Source organism: Conger conger, chromosome 8, assembly GCF_963514075.1.
Source record: "Conger conger chromosome 8, fConCon1.1, whole genome shotgun sequence".
Classification (NCBI taxonomy): domain Eukaryota; kingdom Metazoa; phylum Chordata; class Actinopteri; order Anguilliformes; family Congridae; genus Conger; species Conger conger.
This window is the reverse complement of record NC_083767.1, coordinates 7644040-7669803: the sequence shown is the minus strand read 5'-3', so window position 1 is coordinate 7669803 and position 25764 is coordinate 7644040. Positions and strand designations below refer to the sequence as shown.

General features: G+C 43.1%; 2 protein-coding genes across 2 annotated transcripts; both read right to left on the bottom strand.

The window, feature by feature from the left end:
• Positions 1-14575: 14575 nt before the first annotated feature.
• LOC133135386 (probable G protein-coupled receptor 85) lies at positions 14576-18830 on the bottom strand. The gene is made up of 2 exons (XM_061252348.1): positions 18715-18830; positions 14576-17417 (listed from the first exon to the last, which is right to left on the bottom strand). Exon 2 carries the CDS (start codon positions 17263-17265, stop codon positions 16129-16131), a length of 1137 nt encoding a protein of 378 aa, XP_061108332.1. The 5' UTR covers positions 17266-17417; positions 18715-18830; the 3' UTR covers positions 14576-16128.
• A 2137-nt stretch (positions 18831-20967) lies between these two features.
• On the bottom strand, positions 20968-21715 carry LOC133135763 (small integral membrane protein 30-like). Its single transcript, XM_061253025.1, has one exon. The coding sequence runs from the start codon at positions 21677-21679 to the stop codon at positions 21491-21493; it is 189 nt and encodes a 62-aa protein (XP_061109009.1). The 5' UTR covers positions 21680-21715; the 3' UTR covers positions 20968-21490.
• Positions 21716-25764: the final 4049 nt, after the last annotated feature.

Genomic DNA, 25764 nt, shown 5'->3' with positions numbered 1-25764 from the left:
CCACAGAACGGTGCTGTGGGAGAACGAGCTCTAGACGGAAGAGAGCTGACTCTCACTCAAGGCAACTGGTAACCAAGGGGTGCCTTCAAGAAGCTAATAGTACTGTATGTGTTTAAACAAGACTTTTGTGTGTTGTGGTTTTCAGGACAGCAGCAGGTTTCTTCAACTTGTTCTATAGTGCTCTTCCTGATGTGAAGTCATGGATTAGTCCATCTCAAAGTATAACATCACAGAATGGCCATGTTGATATAGCATCACACATTAGGCCTCCTGGTATGACATCATCGTTTGGTCTTCTTCTGATGAGGTCACAGATGGGTCCTCCTCTGATGACATCACAGATTGGCCCTCGTGCTTTCACAGCTGTGCTGTGGTTCGGTGTTTCTCTGCCGGCTCAGCATCATTCAGCAGATGTATAATCTGGAACCGGCTCTGTCCCAAACCCCAGGCGCACTGGGTTTCCAGCCAGTAACGTCTGCACAGATTGGCTCTTTCTCACAGCTACGGCACAGAAACGATAGTGTTAACCAATCAGAGAGCAGGAGCCAGGAACGAACGCAGAATGAAGAACAGTCCCTCCCAGCTGCTCTGTATGCTGCGTATGTAAACACCAAAAGAACTGCAGCCATTAGGCAATTAATCAGTCGTATCCCTCCCTTACAGAAACACACACATACACACACACACACACACAGACTCACATCCTCACACACACACACACACACACAAGCACAGACTCACATCCTCACACACATGCGCACATGCACACAACACAAACACATACACAGGCGCACATACACATGCACAAACACTCCCACACTCCCACACGCACGATGCAAACACATACACACGCGCACACACACAAACCCTCACACATGCACAATGCAAAACACACACACGCACAAAGCAAACACACACAAATGCAGACACACACACACCCATGCACAGGCCCCATTAAATTAAACCGTGGCGCACATATCAATTAGCTTCATTTAAACCTTTTCATTTAGACAATTATTCATTTCTTTTTAAGACCCAGCGCTGAATTAAACCCCCAGAAGGAGATGAGGTGGCTGGCTATGAGAGAACGTTATTGGCTGTTATGGGAGATGGCATGATTTTTATGAGGTCTTCACTCAGGAAGTTTATCAGGTTAGCGCAATGTGTCTGCGCGCTACCCAAGGGTGTCGGTGACTGGGCAAGGCCATAACCACAGACAATTAGCATCTTAGCACTGACCTTCTTTTTTACCTGCCAACAATATCTCTGCCCCGCTGTCCAATCCAAGACACGCTACAGCTGAAGTAAGGTAATAATTCCATTATTTAATAAGTGCGACCCTCCCTTATGGCAGAATCTTAAATCACCACAAATAACTTTAAATGTTTAAAAGCAAAAAAAGGCATTCACTAAATATTATAAAAGCCAAACCCTGTTGCTTGCTATAGTGCTATAGTCTATCTAGTGCTCTCTCCCTCTCTCTCTCTCTCTCTGCCACTCACCCTAATCTCTCTGTAGTCTACCACTGATGTAATGTCTTCTGATTTCTTGTCTCCCAGCTTTCCTTTGATACATTAAAGCAACTAGATACACAATTAACTCACCTTGTCCTTTTTCTTCGGGTCTTTTTTACATTTTTAGTCGATGCTGCGACCTCTGTGCATGCTACATATGCCTCCTTCCTCCTTATATTTTATTATTGCATTGTATTTTTAGTATTGTCAGCCCAGTGGGTCAAAAATAGTCACCGGTTCTCCTGTAGTACTGTGTGTTCGCCTGTAGGGTGTAAAATAGTCTCTGCAGTACTGTGTGCAGCATGTAGGATCTAAAATGGTCGCTGGCTCTCCTGTAGTACTGTGTGCGGCATGCAGCATGTAAAATAGTCTCTAGCTGTCCTGTAGTACTGTGTGGCTATGTATCCTTTATAAACACTAATTAGCTGTCAGAAGTGTACTTATTATATGGAAACCTTCAGGTAGGGGTATTTATTTCAATAATTTCTGCTTATTTGTACCCATAAAACAAATCAGTTGTAAAGGCAGGTATTCAACAAAATTGATTAGGAATAATTAGTTGTTCAATAGACCCTTGCACAATTAATCGAGTAGCTAATGGAGCTTAATAATGGCGGCTGCACCAAATTTGTCCAAGGGGCACATATTCATCAAAATAAGCTGAACTGACACTTTTTTTCTTAATGTTTTCACTAGCCTGTATACACCAAAAACACCCTTTAAAGAACCTGCCAAACACAATCTGAATCATATGGTCTGAAGATAATTAACAATTCAGAAGCACTGGGAAATGCTGGGTATAGACATGCAGAGTTTCATGCCGTTCACAGTGAATTATCCACTTCCAATTCTACAAATATCAAGTATGTTATCATTAAAAGTGCAGATAATGGTGAACTGAGCTTATATGATTATTATTTAAAAACTGTTATCCAATGAACAAAATAAAATAAAAGTTTGTGTAACACGTTCATTGACAAAGTAAGAATGCCTATTCCGTTACGTCATCACCTAGCTCCGCAATCTTTCAAGGAATTGTCACTTGGTACGAGTCTAGGCTGTTCTGTGCTTTATTTTTAGAACCACCTGTCTGACGGGCGTTTGAGAAATTTTAGCATCCGTACGGTGACGTGCAGTCTTAGTTCGGGAATTTAGCAGTGCTCAGTGTTTTTTATTTTATTTTTTAATATTTCATTTAACCTTTATTTATTCAAAAGCTCCCATGAGGTTTTTTATGTCCAGGTAGACCTGGATACAAACCTGAGGTTACATATAAGACCTGTTCATAAAATACTGTGATATCTTGACCTGGGGAAGCAATTCTCCTATAGCAACTTGAACTTGAAATACAAAAACAAAGAGAATTACAGTAAGTGAGAGGAAAATAACATTTCTTAATACTGAAAATAAGAATATAACTTCTTACATACATAAATAGTTTTAATCATGACAATAAGCCAATCAGCTAATCTAGGCTTGTCCTCTTTCCAACAGCCGAAAGTACTTTGTACCAAATATAGTCTTGGAAGCGTTTTAATGGCACTTCCAGCTCTGATTGACACGCCAGTGATTGCCTGAAAGTTGTTTCTATCTCTCTCTTGTTGATATTGCCTGTGGACCAGCTGCACCAAAGCGGTCATAACTTATGAAGTAACTAATGGAGATGAATGAATACGCTGTCCGTGCTGGTCTTGTCAGTGCTTTTAAAGCCAATATTTACCTTGGCGATATTCGGATAGTCTTTGTGTTGCCTGCGGTTATGAATGCAGAAAATTATTGCAGCCATTTCAGAATGAACCCTTTTCTGTGAGGGACACAGCTCTCTTGGTTGAGTGTTTTGTCCAGTGGCTGCGGCATCGTCTCATAAACCATGGTGCGCCGTGTTGATCACCATAGGGACTGTTAACGCCCCCGTTTGAGGAATCGCTCTCTTAGGTCAGTCCATTAAAGTTGCAATATAGTAATTCTCGTGTACAGCATGCATGCCTCTGCATAATTCATTTCATGCACTTCCTCCACGGGTTTGGGTTCCTCAGTGCATGCCACTGTGCATACGGTGGCCAATTCCACAGCGCTATCTGCCTGGCTAATTCCGACATATTCAGAGAGACACATTATATTTTTCCACAGTGTAATTTCCAGCAATAATATTTCCAGAGGAGAAATCTTTATTTGTGACTGCTCACATACTCTGCTTGTTTTTCATTATGAAGCCCTACAGCATAAATGCCGTGAATATATGACTGCAGTAATAGAAGATTTCTTGGGAGTAAATATGTAATCTGTACACCAAGCACTTTTCCCTGCAAGTTATACTGTTTGGCAGCATTTAGAGCAGAGCGCATTGTGTGGGTTTCCATTTCATTGTATGTGACTTTCTTTCCCATCTGAAAAACGTCTGCATGCTTCATTATACACACCTGAAGCAGGGGACTAAGACATTGTATGTGGAGCACTGTTTTCTGTTCCTGCAGGTAATTGGAGGAGTGTTTACTTTCCTCGGTAGCTGGATCGGGGGGGAAGCCATGACTCATCTGTAAACCAATCTGCCATCGCTGCTTCAGCCTCCTTTGGTAACTGTTGCAGCGATGGGTCACTGCTCTGGTCCATCGCATCAGAGCCCCTGTTCACTCCCTGGGCAGGCACCATGGTAATGTATCACCACTGTCAGACATCACCATGGTAAAGTATCACCAAGGTAACACATCACTACTGGAAGGCATCACCACAGTAACCAATCACCACGGTAACGCATCACCACTGTAAGACATCACCATGGTAAAGTATCACCAAGGTAACACATCAGCACTGTATAACATCACCACAGTTACCAATCACCACGGTAACATATCACCACAGTGATGCATCACTGCATGAATGCATCACCAGGGTAACGTGTAATGAGAGTGATACTCTGCTTAGTTTGCTGTTTGATTACAGATGTACAAAGTATGCAGAATACTGAAAGAAGGAAGAAACAAATATTTCGTAGTGCTGTCCAACTTGGCAGCGGGCTACTCTCCAAGGTGCTGTTCAAGCAAAAAGGAGCGAAAAGAGGATTCACAGGAGTCTTAATGCTACGACCACGTCCAAGAGCTTCCAGAGAAACCATGCAGGGTGACAGCGAGGTTTACCACACCCACAGCCCGGGCCCCACAGCCCAGATATCACCACTGTTTCTCTCTGTTACAGAGTCAGCTGGATAACGGCACAGAACCTGGGACAGCTCGTTTCACTTCAGTCCATGTTCAGGGTTTTACTCAGTAATCCTGCTTTGTCAAACAGGCCCCAGGTGAGGTAAGTGATGTACTATGTATATTGAGGTGCTCACTAATAACAACCCATATCCCTGTGGAAATATAGAATATAAGACTTTGATTTGTACAGTACTTCAAGAGGTCATGATTAAATATACATGCAGTATATGCAGCTATTGCGCTGTGTAATTAGACAGAGATGTGGACAAAAAGATATATGGATAAAAAAACAACAACAACATAGCCTTTTGCATAATATTTCTTCTTCAGACAGTAAGACATTCCTCATTAATGGTCTTCAGTACAGTGCAGAAGATGTTTGATTAGTTCCAGCAGGTTATCTCTATCATTAGTAACAACATTAGTCTTATCCGTACACAGTGATGAATGAAAAGTAATTCCCATTCATTCTCAGTTAAATTATATCTTCCAAAAAGGAAGAAAAGGTAGAATCAGCGGAAAAAGGGAAAGATCGATGATGAATGAATGGATGGATTTTACCACTCTAAATGCTGCTTATAGCGCAGCTGAATATTTTTCAAAAGGCAGAAAATCACATGCACGGGTTATTAATATGTAACATTTGTAAAGCAATTGAAAAGAGCTTCTTGTTTTGTGCCATCGCATTGTTGTTGCTGTTGTTTTTGCTGTTGTCAGGGTTTCCAATTTTAAATTCCACGCTACACACACTTTCAGACAACTAATCTCATTCCTTGGTCGCAGTGCCATTTTGGGGAGAGATTCTTGCAGGCTTTGTGAAAACTACGAGGCTTATAAATGTTTGCCCATCCCTAAAATCAAAACAACAACAACAGTGCTTTGTGCAATAGCACACACTGGCATGATGTGAAATCTAACAACTCAAACTGTTATTCTCAGATCATAATGGAATAACAATCACCGCCGAATTATAATGAAAGACCATGTCATTTTGAAATCACGAGGAAAGAATCATAGCAAACGCAGAACTATATGATGTAATCTGGTGCTAATTAATGCGTCTCTGTTGAAGAGCATAGCGACTACCCTTTTCTTCACTGCGAAACCAAAGATGGCGACGTGCTAGCAGAATGGTGCCAGGCATTCGCGCAGAACTTGAGCAGTTCTGACTCAGTGGAATGGCATGACTCCAAGAGCCAAGAAAAACAGCTAACACACAAAATAACAATGCTCAGACAGATTAATCCCCCTTCTTTAAAGACATATTTTGACAACAGCATCAATAACAAATAATAAACTAATAACATCAGCTCGCATTAAGACAAAAATGAAAGAAAAAAAATTGCTGAATAAGAAAACAAATTTTAAATTCTCGATAGCATCAATATGTCAAGACCTAGAGCAAGCTTCTTATATTATGTACAGCATGCTTGCAGTGTATGGAGGGTAATGCAGGCCTGAAATAGTGAAAGAACTGCTATGGGTTGTAAAGCCCAGCTATGCCAGCTTGAAAATTGAGCTGGTCAAGATGGTCATAGGCTGGCCTAGCTGGGTATGAGCCGGTCAAACAGGTAGTACTGGTAGCTTGTCTGAGCTGGTAGCTGGTCAATCAGCTACCAGCTGCTCCAAATCATAGCCTAAGCTGGTCAAACCTTGTCAAGCTGGGAGCTGGTCTGAACTGGTCAACCAGCTAAACCATGTCAAGCTGGGAGCTGGTCTGAACTGATCAACCAGCTAAACCATGTCAAGCTGGGAGCTGGTCTGAACTGGTCAACCAGCTAAACCATGTCGAGCTGGGAGCTGGTCTGTACTGATCAACCAGCTAAACCATGTCGAGCTGGGAGCTGGTCTGAACTGGTCAACCAGCTAAACCATGTTGAGCTGGGAGCTGGTCTGAACTGCTCAACCAGCTAAACCATGTTGAGCTGGGAGCTGGTCTGAACTGGTCAACCAGCTAAACCATGTCGAGCTGGGAGCTGGTCTGAACTGCTCAACCAGCAAAACCATGTTTCAGCAGGGTGTTCTGCCTGGGATGATATCCTGTTACAACAGCACCTAAAAAGCTGCATGATTGGCTCGATGATGCAAAACACAAAATTACCCACAATGCCCGCTGAATATAAAGTAAGAGCTTACTTCCCATTTCTCTCTGAAAATGTTTTTAGAACACGATCAGCTTCTTCCACCTCACTAATGACTTCGAGATAATGTCAGCCACAAATTCCACCAAGTATCAGCAATGAGATGGCTGGATCAACAAAACTTTCTAAAATTATTCCAAATGTCAATGCTATTCACATTAATATTTGAATACACACAGTACAGGATTTTCAGTATCAGGTTAATGTTCAAAGAATGCCAAATTCTCTCTGGCTTTACAAAAGAATGCAAAGGAAATGTTTGACAATACATATACATGTATTTACTTTTACAATTTTTTGATGACCTTTTTCTGCAGGTTTGAACAAAAATATTTTCCTTTGATCCTTGGTCAAAGTAGTAAAATTTCTATTATCAAAATGACTGAAACTTCTTGCAGTATTTTTTATATTCCCATTGGCCAGAACTGCCAGAGCATTGGCCATAAGTCTGGAAGAATTTAGTAATCCATAATCACGATCTTATTCAAATTTTGCGTGACCTAAATATTCCATTACATTTCTGCTGACTGGATGTTTTCAGATCTCCATTTCACAGATAGGAGCCAGACTGATTGAATGAACTCTCTCTCTCTCTGCGATTGGGATCTTCTCATGAACACAGATAGGACCACTCACTCCATATCCGCTCAGCCCTGAACATGCTTTCATCTGCATCGCTGTCATCCATTGTACACTCCACAGATTTATATCATACTTTCCCTTTCGGTTCCCCGGGATAGCGCGAGGCTAGCCGTATCTCTCACTCCGTCCCGCCTGTCATGACGACGGCGTTATGGGGAGAGAGTGTGAGGATCCAGAGGAGCCCGTGGAGGAGAGCAGGAGCGTCGCTGGAAGCTCAGAGAGGAGAGAGCACACCCATAGGCCCTCCTCCCGGCCTGAGGGAGACCTGCACAGACAGATATTTATCTACCTTATTCCCCACGCCCTGCAGATGCACACACACACATATATACACACACGTGTACACACACACACACGCACAAATAAACACACACATACTCACACACAAGCACACACACATATATACACACACACACACACACACACACACACATATATACACACACACACATACACACATGCACACACACACACACACACACGTACACACACACACACACACACATATATACACACACATACTCACACACACACGCACACACATACACACACACACACACACACACATACACACATGCACATGCACCCTGGCAGATACTTCTCTCTCTTCCTCCCCTCCCCCTGCAGATGCACACACACACACACACAGGGAGATATTTCTCTCTTCCACCTCTTGGTCAGCTTTATGGCTCTCAATACGGATTGATAATGAGGTAAGTTAAAATTGGTGGGGACGACACGCACACACACATACACACACACACACACACAGACACATGCACACACAAACACACACACATGCACACGCCTGCACATGCAGAAAGACATACACACATATGCACGATTACATACATACACACACACACACACACACACACGCTGGGGACATGTCTTTGTTTCAAGCAGCATGTCATTGCTGATATCCCTGCCTAATCCCCAGGGTACTACTGAATCTCCTATGTGAACCACATGACAAAAGACAAACCAATAACAAAAACAGATATTCTTTGTCTGTAGGTTACCCAGGAGATGAAGTGTTGGCAGAGCAAGGGAGACAGCGCCCCCTGTGGCCATTAGCATAAATGCATTTTACCATTTCATAGACAAGACCGTACACTATTTTCCATGTTGAATATTTCAATGCTAGAAATAATTATTAATAATATTCAATCAAAGGGTGATAAAATTGCACTTAAACGATTGTTTGTCATCACAGGAGCCTCTTCTGTTCACATTAGAACATTTCTGGATATCATGTTCAACATAATCTGCACTGGAAGCTCCAACTAGTTCAGAAGAGGCAATGGCCAAACCCGAGATAAGCAAGTATATCATCTATTGCAGACAGCAAGGGACTGATCTTTATCATATTTCTATCTTCCTGCTGCTGGCTGCATGGTTTTTACATACGGTAGCATAGCTTTTTGGAGGCAAAACTCATTTGAATTCACTACAGACATAATTCATAACACAAGAAAGGGCAGATCAGCCTGGCATCCAATCAGAAGACGTCTGACGGCTTGATTAAGAATGCTCTTGAAAAGACTGACATGGCAGAGTATCGGAAGGTAGCAATTATGTAAAAATTCAAGATGAATGGATATCTTACATGCAAATGTGCGTATGTAAAAAGGCGATTGTTCCTAGTCCCAACCTCTGGTGTAAAATCTTTACATGACGAATACAAACTCTGGCTTTGGAACAAGTAACATATGCCGTACATAGACCGTATGTTAATAATAATTGAGCAGATACAGCTCTTTAATCCAATCTGTTTCCATCCACACACAAAACAGAAAAGATAACACCACTTCCCCGAGCTGCATTCATGCCTTTCCCAGTCACCAAAGCAAAAGCTAGCATCCAAAGCGAAAGAAACATCAGCACTCCAGTTAAAGGCATATTATGCAGGATTTTTACCTTGGAAGTATTATAAAATAACCAATGCAAAGGCATATGTATAATGCAATGACAATCTCTGTATTTGTGTGCCAGATTCACGGCACTTTACCTGTATTTGTTATCATACTGTGTGTGCTTGGGATGGTTCTGGGCGTGGAGGGCTGGACATGGCTACAGAGCCGGTGGGCTGGGTCTCAGTGGAGTGTGGAGGGGTGTGGAGGGGTGAATATGGGCCGGTGGGCTGGGTCTCAGTCGAGTGTTTCTGGGTGTGGAGGGGTGAATATGGACCGGTGGGCTGGGTCTCAGTGGAGTGTGGAGGGGTGTGGAGGGGTGAATATGGACCGGTGGGCTGGGTCTCAGTCGAGTGTTTCTGGGTGTGGAGGGGTGAATATGGGCCGGTGGGCTGGGTCTCAGTGGAGTGTGGAGGGGTGTGGAGGGGTGAATATGGGCCGGTGGGCTGGGTCTCAGTGGAGTGTGGAGGGGTGTGGAGGGGTGAATATGGACCGGTGGGCTGGGTCTCAGTGGAGTGTGGAGGGGTGTGGAGGGGTGAATATGGGCCGGTGGGCTGGGTCTCAGTGGAGTGTGGAGGGGTGTGGAGGGGTGAATATGGGCCGGTGGGCTGGGTCTCAGTGGAGTGTGGAGGGGTGTGGAGGGGTGAATATGGGCCTGTGGGCTGGGTCTCAGTGGAGTGTGGAGGGGTGTGGAGGGGTGAATATGGACCGGTGGGCTGGGTCTCAGTGGAGTGTCAGACGCTATCGAAAGACAGATATAAAGATGAAAATGAACAAATGGATTTGAAATATAAAAACTGAGATGAGTGGGCGGGGTTGAGTGGGAAGTAGACTTTGATTGTAAACGCAGGCAAGGCAAGGCTGAAAACTGCATAGTATGCCTTTAAGAACACAGATTTATATTGGCTCATTCATTGCTCTCGCTAAATCGTATTACATATGTTTGATGATTACAACTAACATAAGTTCAATCAAGGAAATGTTTCAGTAACTTCTGACCTTCATCTGATCACGGAGTATGAACACATTTATGGTCAAAACTGAAAAGATTTAACAGAATGACCACATTTAAATAAATGTTAACACAAAAACAATTTTCCTTCTTTGCCCATGGCAGAGGTGCCCACAGCCAGTCCCAGAGAACCACCTGTTTCTACTGCCTTTCCTTTCAAACTCAACATCTGCAACTGATTTAGGCCAGAGAAACCGGGTATGAACCAGGTGAGATGAGTCAACTGTCTAATCAACATCAATAATTGATCAATTAAGCAGCAATGCCAACCAGCTGATTCTGTGACCCTCCTTTGTCTGGTCTGGCCACCTCTACTCCATGGCACACGACAAACAGCACCTGTGCTACACATTGTGCTAAATATTTGGTACAATCAAGCTTTACATTGTTCCACTCCCCTGGGTATTGACTGATTGATCGGACGGTATTGATCGCGCATTAGTAATTTAAGATGCCTCCCAGCAAGAACATACAACCCCCCTCCCACTTAATCTAACATGTTAGGCCTAAACGAGCGGGAACAGCTCGATACACGCGGCATATTTCATCAAACGAGGCTAATCTGGGAGCTGAGAGGGCCAGGCACAAAGCGCAAATACTGTCAGGAACGGTTGTCCGATCAGGACACAGCACGGTTAACAAGAGGGTTTATATCAAGCATGTGGCAATATCTGCGGATAAATTGGATCCTTGGCAGGAGTGGAGCATTTCTATCTGGAATAGACTGTTCCAGCCTGAAGGGCCCACTTGTTTTTTAGTGTTTTGTGGGGGGTTTTTTTCTTGTTGTTGTTGTTTTTGGCACTTCTTCGTTCCTGTGAGCTTACAGGCTAAAACCGCCCATAGCGTCTCCTTACAGAGGGTCCAGGTCTGTGGGCGCAAAAACCGTCCCTAAAATGATCATGGAAAAGAAATTGGCTCATTTCATGCAAAAAAAAAAAAAAAAAAAAACATTAACAAAAATAACATTTGTTTTTCAAGGCCATGTTATTTAAATGACAGGGTTAAGCCCTAGCTTTTATCACACACTGGCAATACATCTGTACTGATCCACAAAGAAAACATCCTGATCTCATGTCCACAAAGACAACGCTATGCCATCATTAAACAGAAAATTACACAGATACAAAAATAGGACTGTGTCCCACAGGAGGTATTATTTAGATCAGTGGTAACCAACCCCATTCCTGGAGATCTACAGTACCATCTTGTGGGTTTTCACTTCAACCCTAATAAAACGCACCTCATTCAGCAGCTAGAGATCTCGTTGAGCTGCTAATAAGTTGAGTCAGGTGTGCCAAATGAAGGTTGAAAAGAAAGCTGACAGGATGGTAGATCTCCAGGAGCAGGGTTGGTTAGCCCTGCTTTAGCTGATGTTGATGGTGTATATCAATTCAGAAATTACTTCCCACGGAAAGATGAAAGGGTTAAAACACTGCTTCACAACTGAGAAATCACCTTCAGTGGGCCATCGATTCATCAAAGTGACAATCAGCCATCAAACCATCATACTTCAGCATAACTGGGACATGTACATCAAACTCAAGGTATGTAAAAAACAAAAAACTATTAAAATATGAAATATACACATCACTGATCATAATCAAATGTATTGTTACAACCCCAGAGAGTGATATTTTATTTATTTTAAAGGAGAGTGGCTCATATTCTACTATTTTATACTATGATTTTTTTTCGATTTAGTTTTTTATTTATTTAGCCAGAGGAAAGCAGAGAGGTTTACTGATCGAGGTGGGACCGCAGCGCAGAAAGTGCTATCACAGGGAATCAAATCTCTGGCCACATTCATGAATGGGGGAATTCATGAATGGGTTTCCTGTTTGCGTTGACAGCTTCCTGTCGTACAGATTGCAGTACACCGCATGGCCTCCCTTACAGGATGTCAACAACATCCATTTAAGAATAGAGGCCAATGAGGTTTTTTTCATGTGTTTTGAACATTAAGCAATGGCCTGTTAGCTTGTTTCACTGATAAGGTGGGTCATATCAGCAACTAATGCCAAGCTGAGCATTAACTCAGAGCTGTTTGTAACATTCACTTTGAGTGAAAACTTATTTTGAATCACTTGAGAGAACATCCACTCTAATGTGGATGCAAGACGAGTTGAGTCTTTCTTAAAAAAAACATTTAGCTTCCCTGGTCCAGGTATGACCAGCTGTTTCAAAACATAGCTTGAGCTGGTCCAACCACGTTGAGTACCGAGCTGGTCTGAACTGGCCAACCAGCTACCAACTTTTCAAGACCTAGCTTGTTTTGAGCTGGGGGGTTTTTTCAGCAGGGTATCGGCTTCATCATCAACAAAAACATGGTCATTCAAGCACACTCCAATTCACAGAACTCCGGACACCAACCCATCGTTATACAGGCCACCATTTTATTGTTTTGCTTCAAAGCCCTTGTCAGGAAAAGAAAAAGAGGAAAAACCCATGAAATGTACATGTCCACAGAGTAAACTTCAGCCTCCCGCCGCTCTGGAAAACCCGCGCCCCGCGAACGGTCAGGCGCGATCCGTTCCTGACCGCTGTGCGTTAGACACAAAATTTTACATTACAAGGCCTCCCCATCCCCGCGCCCACCCCAGGGGAGGACGGCGGAAATGTAAATAGCTACAAGACGGGCACGGAGCAGGACAGAGACCTTTTCACGAAAGCATTAACGACAGCGTTCCACACAAAGGGCGGGCGCTCGCCTCGCAGAGAGGCGACCTTTCGAGATTTTTGGGTCAGCGACAGCTCTGTGTAAACAAGCTTCCATGTCCCAGTGTCACATTAGACTTGGGTAGCGCACGGGAGAGGTGACGTTTTGCATAATTGTCGTCTGTGCTTGATAGCACAAAACAAAGGGGAAAAAGATTATCACAAAGCCATCATGACTGGAGAGAAAAACAAATATGGATGAATTTACTCCACAGTGATTTCGAGAGAGCGCACACACACACTTCTAGGGCACAGTAGAGACAAAGAGGTTGGCATGGTAGCGTGCATAATCAGAACAGTCTGAAATTGGGGAATACATTACTGTGTACCAGTCTGTGCCAATGAGGAGTATATCACGCCTACCATTTTAAAACATACACACCTACTGTTTCATTACAAAAAAAAATTCTTCCCAGACATACAAGTCATATACACTCAGTGAGCACTTTATTAGGTAGACCTGTACACCAGCTTGTTCATGCACATATTTAATCATCCAATCATGTGGCAGCAACTAAATGCCTAAAAGCATGCACAGGTTCAGCTGTTTTTCAGACCAAATTTCAGAATGGGGAAGAAATGTGATCTAAGTGACTTTCACTGTGGAATGATTGTTGGTGCCAGACTGGGTGTTTTGAGTATGTCCAGAAACTGTTGATCTCCTGGGATTTTCACGCACAACAGTCCCTAGGGTTTGCAGAGAATGGTGCGAAAAACTAAAAACATCCAGTGAGCAGCTGTTCTGCGGGCAGAAATGCCTTGTTAATGAGAGAGGTCTGAGGATAATGGCCAAACTGCTCAAAGCTGACAGGAAGGTGACACTAAAGCAAATAACAACACAACAGTGGTATGCAGAAGAGCATCTCTGAACACACAACGCATCAAACCTCTAAGTGGATAGGCTACAGCAGCAGAAGCCTAAATAAGTCTAAAATATAAGTCTAATAAAAACCCAATAAAGTGCTCACTGAGTGTATATATTATTGTTCAGAAGACGGAGTGACATTGTTCGAACTAAATAACAGAAACAGAAACATCGAATCACCAGCTTTGTGATAAAACGCAAACAAAACAAAACAAAAGAAAACAAAGGGAAGAAAGGAGGAAAGTGCAAGGCTTCTGTCGATGGGTGCCGGAGCTCCGCGTCTCGCCAGCAGAGCGAAACACAAGGCAGTTGTGTGTGAGAAACAGTCACTCCGATGACTGACACAGCTCACTGGGCGCAGGAGGAATGAGTGGCAGATAAACAGGGTGATTTGTAACTCAGGCAGGAAGGTAATGCAGGGAAATTAATCCAAATCAGGCCTAGACATTTCCACGCTCAATGACGTCGTTCTTTGACACACTCGACAAAACATATCGCAGTAGTCTGCGCTGAAGTATTTTTTTAAAGCACATTATGAATAAAAAAATTTAAAATAATAAAAAAAAAATAAACAGATTTTCAAAATGTAAAATTTTATTTCCAAAATGTAAGCAACAGATCACACAGGTAACTTTTGGCAAATGCAATCCTAAACTGAAATTGTACCTACGTCCCACCCTTCAAAATGAAAGACTCACACACTAATATTCCACCTACCTCTAAAATACAAAAGAAATCATAAATATTAAAATGGCCACAAGAGACAAAGGAAGTAATTAAAAACAATCAAGAGGAAAAAGTACAGAAAGTGTGCCTTAAATACAATACTTTTTCTTTTTCTTTTTTTTTTTTACAAATTGTGCAACATTTCATACTAAGGCTCTGGTCTTGATGCGACTGCTTGGACGCACAGGAACACGCACAAGCCTCCTGTGTTCTGAGCGTACTGGTACGTACAGCAAACCCTCAAATAAAAACAGGCCACTGTTGCAGTGTAGGGTCTCTAACGGGGTTCCACGAGAGGAATTTGGAAAAGCATTTCAATGATCATGCACTTCAAACTGATGTGAAACAGTTTCTTTTAATGCCTAAAGCTTTCTCCATCGCAAAACATCTACATTTAACCATTAAGGCAGGAGTACCTGGTGTGGCATCTGAAGGGCTGTATCTACACGTACTGAGTCAGCGTTCTGTGTCCTGAAATGGTGGTCTGTGACACAATTTCTTTGCTGTTCATTTGGGATGTTTGTTTTTTTTTTTTTCAAAAGAACGGTTTTACCCAAAACATTGTCATTTCAACTTCAATAATTTAAAAAAAATGCAGAGAAAGAAAACTGTCAGTCAATAGGGAAATATGAATAATAAAACTACAATAAATAAGTTCTAATTAAGTTGCAACTTCAATAGCACATAACATTACCCCTTCTGCACACCCTCCTTCCCCCTCTCCACCCCCAGCCCCTCCCTCAGGAATGAAAAATAACACTTACATCAAAATCAATTTTTATCCTCTTCAGATGGTGTATTCCAACCATATTGGTTACCCGGGAGACCTTTGCTTTATGTACAGCAATTCAGAAGTCTGTAATTAAAGCATTCATTGTTTAATCTGAAGGAGGGGGAAATGTCTTTGCAATGCAACTGTAGAGAAATAAAACTGCATCTCTGTGTCTTCTCTTTAGTGCAAGTTTTAAAAGTAAAACAACTGTAATGATTCCTCAGAGGTAATGTTTATTTTTTCTTCTTCTTTTAAAAGAAAAAACTCAACATGAAATATAACAAATATCCAATGCGACGGCCCTTTTTTGTTTCAGTATTTTTTTGTTTGTTTTGTTTTTAATTCTTTTTTAATTTTTTTGCTTTTGTAGCTTCCAACAGCCTTCCACAGCGGATGGTTTATTAGAACATAAACTCAGGAGGTCTCACCCTTTTCCTGTGAGGTTCATACATCTTCAGTGTTTCTTCACCTTTTACTATTGTGGTGTTTCTCTTTTCTCATAACCATATTCTGAAAAAAAAAAAGGTGATCGACAGTCCAACTTCTGCCAGCTTTTGAGGAGGAGTAAGACAAAAGACAAAGGACTGTACAGTAGGGGCCAAAACCGGAGACCGATCACAGAACCGTGTCTTCATATAACACAGTAGGGTTCCCTTGGTAACCGGGACTTCCTGCAGTAAAGCAGGGTGGTGCTGAAACACCTCCTCAGCTCCCTGTTGGAGAAGATGCAGATGAAGGGGTTGACGCCCGCCTGGGCGAAACTCATCCACACGGCCGCGGTCAGGTACCCGGCGGGCACCACGGGGCCCCTGGCGAACACCCTCCAGTAGCAGGCCACCAGGTAGGGGCCCCACAGGGCCAGGAAGAAGAAGGTGACGGCGTAGAACATCCTGCTTATCCGCTTCTCCGTCTTGAACTCGTCCAGCACCAGCAGCCGCCTCCGCCCGGCCGCGTTGGTGTTCTGCCGGATCCCCAGCAGGGTGGGCGGGGTGGGGCCCCTCCCGAACCCCGCCAGCCAGTTGGCGGCCGCCTGGCCGCTGGCCCCGGGGCCGTGGAAGGTCCAGTTCTGGCTGACGGCCGGCACGAACTGCACGGGCTTCATCTTCCGCCGGTCGTGCACGAAGAAGATGAGCTTGAGGTAGACGAGCTGCGTGGCCAGCAGGATGAGCGCCAGCAGCAGCATGAAGCCCAGCGAGTCGTTGGCGCGGAACGAGCGGTGCTGGAAGGTGCACTGGTCCTCCTCGCGGATGAACGAGTACGTGCCCACGTCCAGCACCGGCGGGAACGCCATGGCCACCGACAGCGTCCACACCATGCAGATGACGGCCAGGCAGGTCCAGAAGGTCAGCCGCTTGGTGTAGAAGCGGTGGTGCGCGATGGCCAGGTAGCGCGTCACGCTGACGCAGAAGAGCATGAACGCCGTGTGGAAGCAGGAGAGCACGCCCAGGAAGGCGATCACCTTGCAGGTGAGCGTGCCGTACGTCCACGCCGAGCCGTTCTTCACGGAGGTGAAGACGAACGGGAAGCAGACGGCGGACCGCAGGATGTCCGAGGCGCACAGGTCCAGCAGGAAGTAGTAGGGCGCCCGGTGCAGGCTCTTGTCTTTGACCAGGAGGATGGAGATCAGGAGGTTGCCCACCACACCCACGCCGATGATGAAGCCCAGGGAGGTCAGTTTAAGGAAGGTGGCCAGTGGCGACAGGCTCTGCAGGAAGCTGTGGTCGGCCGCATGGCTGTAGTTCGCCATAGATGGAGAAGGAGGAATCATGAGATAATATCTTTCAATCACGTCCCATGATCCAGAAGCTCGGGAGGGGGATGGGGTATATCCGCCGCTGTGCTTTAAAGTACAATCCAGGCTCCCGGGCAGCCCCGCTCGTAAGGCATCCTTTATTCTTTTGTCTCATCACACCTAAATCCCTGGGAAAAATGGTATCCAGCGATCAGAACTTCCTCAAAGAGACCAGACCGGTTTCATTACACTCTCTCGACACCGTTAGGTACGAAGCCGCCAGATAGGTGACACGTCTCCTCATTCTTTATCTCCTTCGTTTTCCTTTTCAACGATATGGCAAATTGGATTTAAAACGGTATGCAGTCGCTGCAGAGCAACATGCCCCAGTGTAGCCTATATAATTTCTCTATTTGTCAATTCGGCTCGATAAAACACCGATATTAATCCTTATAACGACGGACAAATTAAGTATCTACCTGCTTAAGATGTTGGCGCACAGTCATAAAACAAAAATTAAAAATGGTTTAAAAAGTCCAACCTTCACTAATTAAAATAAATAAATAAAATGTATTTCAATGTCTATTTCAGTGGCCCTATTCCTTCGAGGGGAACTCGGAATTAAAATGAGGCTACATCGGGTTAGGTTTTATAACGGTTAAAACATTTACAGGCTACAAATGCAGTAAGAATGCCGTTGATCACACCCAGAGACCCTGCAGAATTTACGTTTACCGGGAGCAGCCTCTTCAGAGCTCGCAGTCTTTGTTGAAATTTAATGGAGGATGCATACTGAAATTAAGCATGAATGTTTTCGTCTGTTCAAACTGACTGTGATTATAGCCCGCAACTTAATCAGACATCCCTTAGATAAAGGGACAGTTAAGCAGGTGTATTATTGATCCATTTAAATTCAGGATAAAACAAAGCCCATGACCAAACTGATCAAACCAGCAACTAGCTATGCAAGCCTTCAAAATGATGAATTAGCCTACCTTTTTAGTTGCTTGATTAGGCAGCGTTTTTCGAATTCCGAGCTTCAATGGCAACAAAGTCGAGCCAAAGAATGCACGGAGAATTCACATAGGACATAAACGCGAATGCTACAGAAACACGTACACGAACCCTCAATTATAAAAGGTCGCTGTGCAGTATGTAGCATTTGGATTCAAAATACCTGGATTAGGCTTCTATTTAAATACAGATACGTTCAGATTTTCCTGACAAAACAGCTTCTTCTCACGAAAAAGTGCCGTACACCGTATAATGGCTTTCTTTCGCGTATTTTTTGCAATGCAATGTGCAGAATTCCTCCCCCGTTGCATTACTGTCAAATGTAAAATGTTAGACTGCACATTCACTGTAGCGAAACGTCCATTAAGCAGAACAATTTGTTAGTACTAGCTATGTATTGACTGCTATTTATGCAACAATTCAAGGCCAAGAGAAAGATAACGACAGGTAGTATATTAATTAAAATCATACCTGTTGATCCCCCTCTTTGTTTCCCTGGACGTTATTTATATTGCAGAAGTCACTTTGCTGTAAAAAAAAAAAAAATTCTTGGTTTTGTTGCCCGTTCTCTTTTTTCCACAGTGAATATACAGTAAACGGGGAGGAGAGAGCATGCGCACTGATCCTATTTGTGATCCAAGCCGCGTCTTGTCTCTTGTTGCAGCAGGACGGCTTCTCCCGGCAACATCGGCTCAATAAGGGCAGAATCAGTACCCTCACATTTTCCTCATCAATAACACAGTCAGGCGTCGTGTGCTACCTGCTGTCATCTTCAGCCGAAGCGACGCGAATTGACTCGTTGCGTTCATTTTTCCATCTCGTTGTGCGGGCATTAATAACGTCTAGATATGAGCACTATTAGTAGGCTACCTCCCCCCTGAAGCATTGCATTCACCGCACCGCACACAACTGAGGCTTTGTATTTTTTTTTTATGAAGATATATTCGCCTTCTGCGTTTTCCTATCGACAATTCCATGCAATTCCATTTTGTTCAATGCTGATTACAGCGAATGCTAAGAAAATTCATGGAATTGCTAAACCTGTAGGTTAGTTTAGATAAAAAAAACCAAATGATTATAATCATTATTTTCGGAACAAACAACTTCCTACGCGCGGTAGCCTATGCAGGCTACTGATTCTCAAATTATAAATGTAAATGTCCACATCATAATTGTAGCGCCGTCGCAGTAACCAATGTTATCGTTAGAAAACTTGCCATCAAACAATTGCCAACAAAAGTAGGTGCGTTGTGTAAGATGTGTATTCTAAGAGACGTGAGCTCACAGCCCTGAACTCACTCACCTCGTGCTCTCCTATTCCATCATCCTCCCTCGCCTCTCTCATCGTTCAGCTAATTTCTACCGGCTCTTACCGTAACCATTTCACAGGTGTACGTCACCGTAAGAAAAACTGAACTTGACGTTCTTACTGGACAGCAAAAATGGCTTCCAGGGCTGAGGGAGGATGGCCCGGGTTTCAAATGTTGAATGAACGTTCAGATTAAATCATTTATTGTCCCGAGTCCCAGTGTGGTGTCTGTTTTGCCACGCTGGAGTGACAAGCAACTGTTCATCTTTGAAAGGCTCACAAGGTGAATGACCAATGCACTACGTTTTTAATGTATTTGCATTTCATGACTGGTAGGCTATATTAATTAAGACAAAAACGTGTGTTTGTCAAGTGTTAATGTATGATCAAAATGTATGTATGATTTTACACACACACACACACACACACACACACACACACACACACACACACACACACACACGCACACAAGGTAATGGTAGCTTATAATCGAAAAAATAAAGATTTTCAAGACTAGCTTCATTCAACTGAGCATTTATGTTCTGTGGTGATAAACAATGAGTTTGTAGAATGGGTATACTGGGAAGATTCATTGCATCTGATCTGACAATATTTTTTAGACATTTCACACCATCAGTGGGAAGATGGCAAAGCTGTTGTTTGATTTGTGTGCATTAATTAAATGTATTACAAAAGAGTGATAAAAATGTGTTATAAAAGAGTAAACACAGTGCTAAAGCTCATGTGCTTACACACACCCACCCACACCTACACACAGGCACCCACCCACACACCACCACACTTATACACACACACGCCCATGCACACCACCAGGATTTGGGCCGTCATCTGCATTTTCTGTTTTTCATCCAAGAGGCTACTTCACTAAGCAGGTTTGATGTGTCAGCTAGTTAAGTCACTCCAATGGACTTCACATGACTCAATATACTTCCTGAAGTTCACTGGCGAATGCTTTAATCTCACTTAGATCCCCCAATCTCCACTTCCACCCCCACCCACAAGTCCATCGCACCGATGCTGACGTGGCTAAATTACGGTCCCTCCATAGAAGTCCCTTTGGGGACTTAATTTAAATCATAGTAATTTATATTATTCAACAAACTGGAGTTGCCATTTCCCTCCCTCAACACCAACCAAATATTTGCAATATGTTAGACTACTTTACTTCTTACAAGGCAGTTGTTTAAAAAGATGCATCATATGCATACGCATTACAAACGTAATTTTAACCAAAAAAAAATACAATGCACATCATCAGATTCATTCGATCAAATAAAGGAAATAACAAAACAAAGAATTTGCACCATATAATTGGCACCAAAATCGAAACCTGATATTCATCAGTGTGACAAACAAACCGATCCTTACTGCCGTGGAAAATAAACCCAATGCAAGTAATTTATTTTTTTTATTTTTTTTACTGCAATGGAAACAATTGTATTTGAGTGAAAACATCCCAGTCAGTTCCGAACACACTAATTTCCGCATCATACCGAGGTGCAAAAAAACTCGGCTATTACACTGTCAGAAGGAAGAGGAATACAATGTCTTTTCGACGTGACGAAACCGTTGTTGTGGCTCTCTGTTGACAGTGGTTTCTTGTAAAGCATACATCTTCAGAATTCGCTTAATTGCTCAGCCGACTGCGATGCCCTGCGTTCTTCCTGTTTTGTCTGCTTCCTGGTCTTGTCGGTCTTTTCGTCCCATTCGTGTTAGGCCATATACAAAGTATTTTTAAAGCAGCGCAAAGAGTTTTGTCCCTCCTTTCGTGGAACCTAATCAGCAGTCATTTGTGATTCATTTGGCGTGGATCATTCAGCTATAATGTGCGCTAAAGATCAAGGCGGTCGTAGCAACACGCATCTTTAGTTATGAACTGTGGGCCTGTCGCCGGACAGTTCAGGAAGCATCTCACTGTCACAGTTGTCCGTTTGTCCTTCGTGCGTACCAGCCTAGGCATGCACAGAAACCCACGACCGTGACCGCCATCCCCAGAAGAATAGCGGCAGCATCCCCACCGTCAAATGCCTCAACGGGCAGTATAAATGTACCAAGCAGTAGCCACAGCATCGCGAACACACCGCAGAGCTGGCTGTAGGAAGCCATGTTGTATTTTCCAGAGGCAGATCTTAGTGACGTTGAGTCAGATGATTGGGGAGCGTTTCCTGCTTGGGGGCCAATTATATTGTTGCGTTCGTGTTGCCATGCCAGTGAGGAACTGGCTGTTCTTTTATCTTCTTTGGGTAATTATTCTGGGATTTGTTTGTCTTGCCATAGAGTGACATTGCTTTGTTTGTTTGTTTGCTTGTTTGTTCGTTTGTTTGTTTCTTTCTTGAGGCCTAGATTGCAGCGGATTGAAATGTTATTTTTCAAATAAACAAAGAGGGATATGTAAAGTTGACAAGTAAATAAAAATGAATACTCAAAATTTTTTTTACAGTTGGGCTCGATCGCATACATGAAACATGATGTGATCCATCAACATCATCACGAGTCTCGATTTATTATTTTCAATTAGTCCTACAAGCAATTCTAAAACTTTTTGCATTTGAATACATCTCCATGGGAATTGGGGGGTGGGACTAGATTTGGCTATAAATTATGCTGATACAGTATGGAACACATTTGTTGGCAGGGAAGACATTGGCTGACCGGGAAGATGTTGGCTGACTGGGAAGATTTTGCCTCAGGTGAGAGCAGTCCTCTGGCAGTCTTCGGGTTGCTGGTTTGATCCCGCCCTGGGTGTATCAAAGTGCCTCTGAGCAAGACACCTCACCCCAATTTCTCCTGATGGGCTGGTTGGTACTTTGCATGGCAGCCAATCGCTTTGTGTGTGTGTGTGTGTGTGTGTGTGTGTGTGTGTGTGTGTGTGTGTGTGTGTACCATTAATTGTACAGCACTTTGGATAAAGGTGCTATATGAAATGCAGGCATTTTACCATTTACCATTTAAATGGCTAAAAGTCATCAAGGGTCGATGGTATCAAATGAGCCTCAAACCATCATGCTGCTACCAGATATGCAGCAGACACTACAATATTGAAAAAGTATTCAGGAGAAACAATTATTGTAGTGTCTACTGCATTTCTGGCAGCAGCATGATGGTCTGAAGCTCATTTGATAGCTTGGACCCTTGATGACCTATCAAGTCAATAAATGTGTTCTCACTGACTGCAGTCATACGGCAAACCAAGAAGACGTAACATAATACCGGAGCAAGTTTTTTTTTTAATTGAGCATTGCACCATTCAGATGTGGCCTATTGGCGTATAGGCTAAATAAAATGTGCTGTGTATGAATACATCTTAATCACAAACAATTGAACTTTTCTTAATAACGTAGACATTTGTATGCCTTATAGTGTCGAGATGTCGTACGAAAAAAAACTGGTAAAGAGCCTCTCAGTGTTGACTCGGGTTTCTGTACTGGTTCCGTAGCCACAGTTATAAGACTAGCTGTTTAACAGTGGCCTATCGACCAAGTAATTTAATTTGGCAACCCGCGCAAGCACAGGCCGGAAGAAAACCAGTCACGGTCGAAGCATATTACCTTTAGGTCAGGGGTACTTTATTGACCCCGGACAGTTATATTGTTTTTGTTTACGCTTTGAACCACTTTAGCAATTAAGCTAACCGTCACTGTATAGATAAGCTATGCTTCACAGCGCCGAAAGAAATGCCTATTGCGGTTTTCTCCAATGTCGTCAGAGTCGGAGTTTCCCCCAGCGATTGGAGTAGTCGGTTTCAGACGGAGAACCTTGCACGGCATTGGAACACAACCTTTTATGTGAAATGGCTCTCACAAATTCCCAGGTGGGTCGCTGCCTTGGTACCCTAGAGCAATGTAGGCTACTTAACCTGAATTGCTTCGGTAAAGAACCAATTGTGCAAATGGTCCGAAGCTATAAAGTGTGTGCTGTGCTAAGGCTCTTTACTGTGGTTATCTGCCAAACAAATAAATAACAGTTACGGGGTCAGAAATAAATGGGGTTTTTGTTCTCCCGTGATGCCACTTTCAAATAATGTCTTACTCATTTATAATTCAATGCTAGTACACTGAGGTGGCATACAGACATACTTTTTTGACAGCGTGTAATGTATCGGTTTGATCGAAATGATGTGCACGTTCATTCTGCCCGAAGACAGCTGAATTTCTCATTTAAAAACGTTGTCACTTTGACGAAAGTCAGAATCCTTGAACATCGTCCAATGAATAGACAATGACAGCCATAAAAATATGGGCCTGAGCCCTGGGAAAAAAATAGTTTCTTCTGTCAAACTCTAAAAAGGCAGCTATTGAATGTTTCACACATTTCCTGTGCCTGCTGGTGTCTTTCTCCACAGAAGTTAACTGGTCTACCCTCTTAAGACCCGGGAATTCATTTTGTGCCCCTGTAGGGGACGTGAGTCTGTGGCCTTAATCTCAGCAACCATATATATTTCCCCATGCTGAAATGTAGACTGCAAGGGATAAATATTTGTATTTATTAAAATAAATCAATCAATAAAATTAATCAATCAATAAAAATATAAAAGTAATATTTTTCTAACATGTCCAAAAACAAAATCAAATACAATAATTCAGTTTATTTATTTATTTCTCTGGTGAGCTTACGGAGGATATACAATACAATGGGTCAGTCCCTGAAAGTACTGAATTCTCCAACTCTGGATAAGAGCGTCTGCCAAAATGCCATTAATGAATTCCCATTTCATTCAGAACTCATGTCGTTGAAGTACATCAAGTGGTCTGCATCTCAAATGATATTTATTGAAATAGACAGGCCAGTTAATTAGTTAATTTATTTAGAACAGTCATTCTTATGGAAATATGGCTATCGGGAAGAACTGTTTGAGAAGTATAGTATATGCACAAATCAAGGGACAACAAAAATATTAATTTTTAATTATCAGTAAGCAGGGGCATGTTGATATTCTCAGAGAAAGAATATACTGAGCACAGTGCTTCTTTGTGGTTTGATTCAAAACAAAAAACAACAACATTTATATCACCTGATCTGGTGAAAAAATCTTTTTTTTTTTTGCCGAACTGTGATATTGCTTTCCGTCCTCATAATTACCAATGTGCCATTGTTTTGGGGGCAAAACATATTGAAACCTTTCCAAATCAGCAGGTTTTTTTGCTAATTAACATGCTGTGCTACATTTCACCTTACCCCGCTAATTGACATATGGCGGGGCAGGACTCTCTGAATTTCCCTCTTATCGGAGAATCCGGTCAACGGGGTGATAATTTAATTAGCGCTAGCCAACTGAACTAAAATATTGACCTTGTAAGATCGTCACACCATTATGCCCCCCTCCCCCCCGGCTGCTTGGCCAGTGCTAGTATGCAGGTTTGGGATTAATCGACTGTGCAGGAGCTGTGAATCCGGCCCGTGAAGAAGGCTATTACGATGCCCGGTGCGTACTTGGAGGGGGGGATGTGGGGGGAGATTAATGGTACTGTCCTGACCCGTTAGACAAACACGCTCATTTCTATTTTTGCCCGACCCAGGGCTGATCAATTGCAACTACCCTGCAGACTGGAATAAATGGGGTGCGATCAGGATGTGAGTGTGTAACAGATATGCCCGCCACCCAGTGGTAAAGTAGAGGGTGTGTAGTGGATATGACTGTTGCCCGGTGGTATAGTAGAGGGTGTGTGTAACAGATATGACTTGCCCGGTGGTATAGTAGAGGGTGTGTGTAACAGATATGACTTGCCCAGTGGTATAGTAGAGGGTGTGTGTAACAGATATGACCTGCCCAGTGGAATAGTAGAGGGTGTGTGTAACAGATATGACTTGCCCAGTGGTGTAGTAGAGGGGGTGTGTAACAGATATGACTGTTGCCCAGGGCTGATGTACTGGGGTGTGTAATGTATATGACTGTTGCCCAGGGCTGATGTACTGGGGTGTGTAATGTATATGACTGTTGCCCAGGGCTGATGTACTGGGGTGTGTAATGTATATGACTGTTGCCCAGGGCTGATGTACTGGGGTGTGTAATGTATATGACTGTTGCTCAGGGCTGATGTAGTGGGGTGTGTAATGTATATGACTGTTGCCCTGGGCTGATGTACTGGGGTGTGTAATGTATATGACTGTTGCCCAGGGCTGATGTAGTGGGGTGTGTAATGTATATGACTGTTGCCCAGGGCTGATGTAGTGGGGTGTGTAATGTATATGAC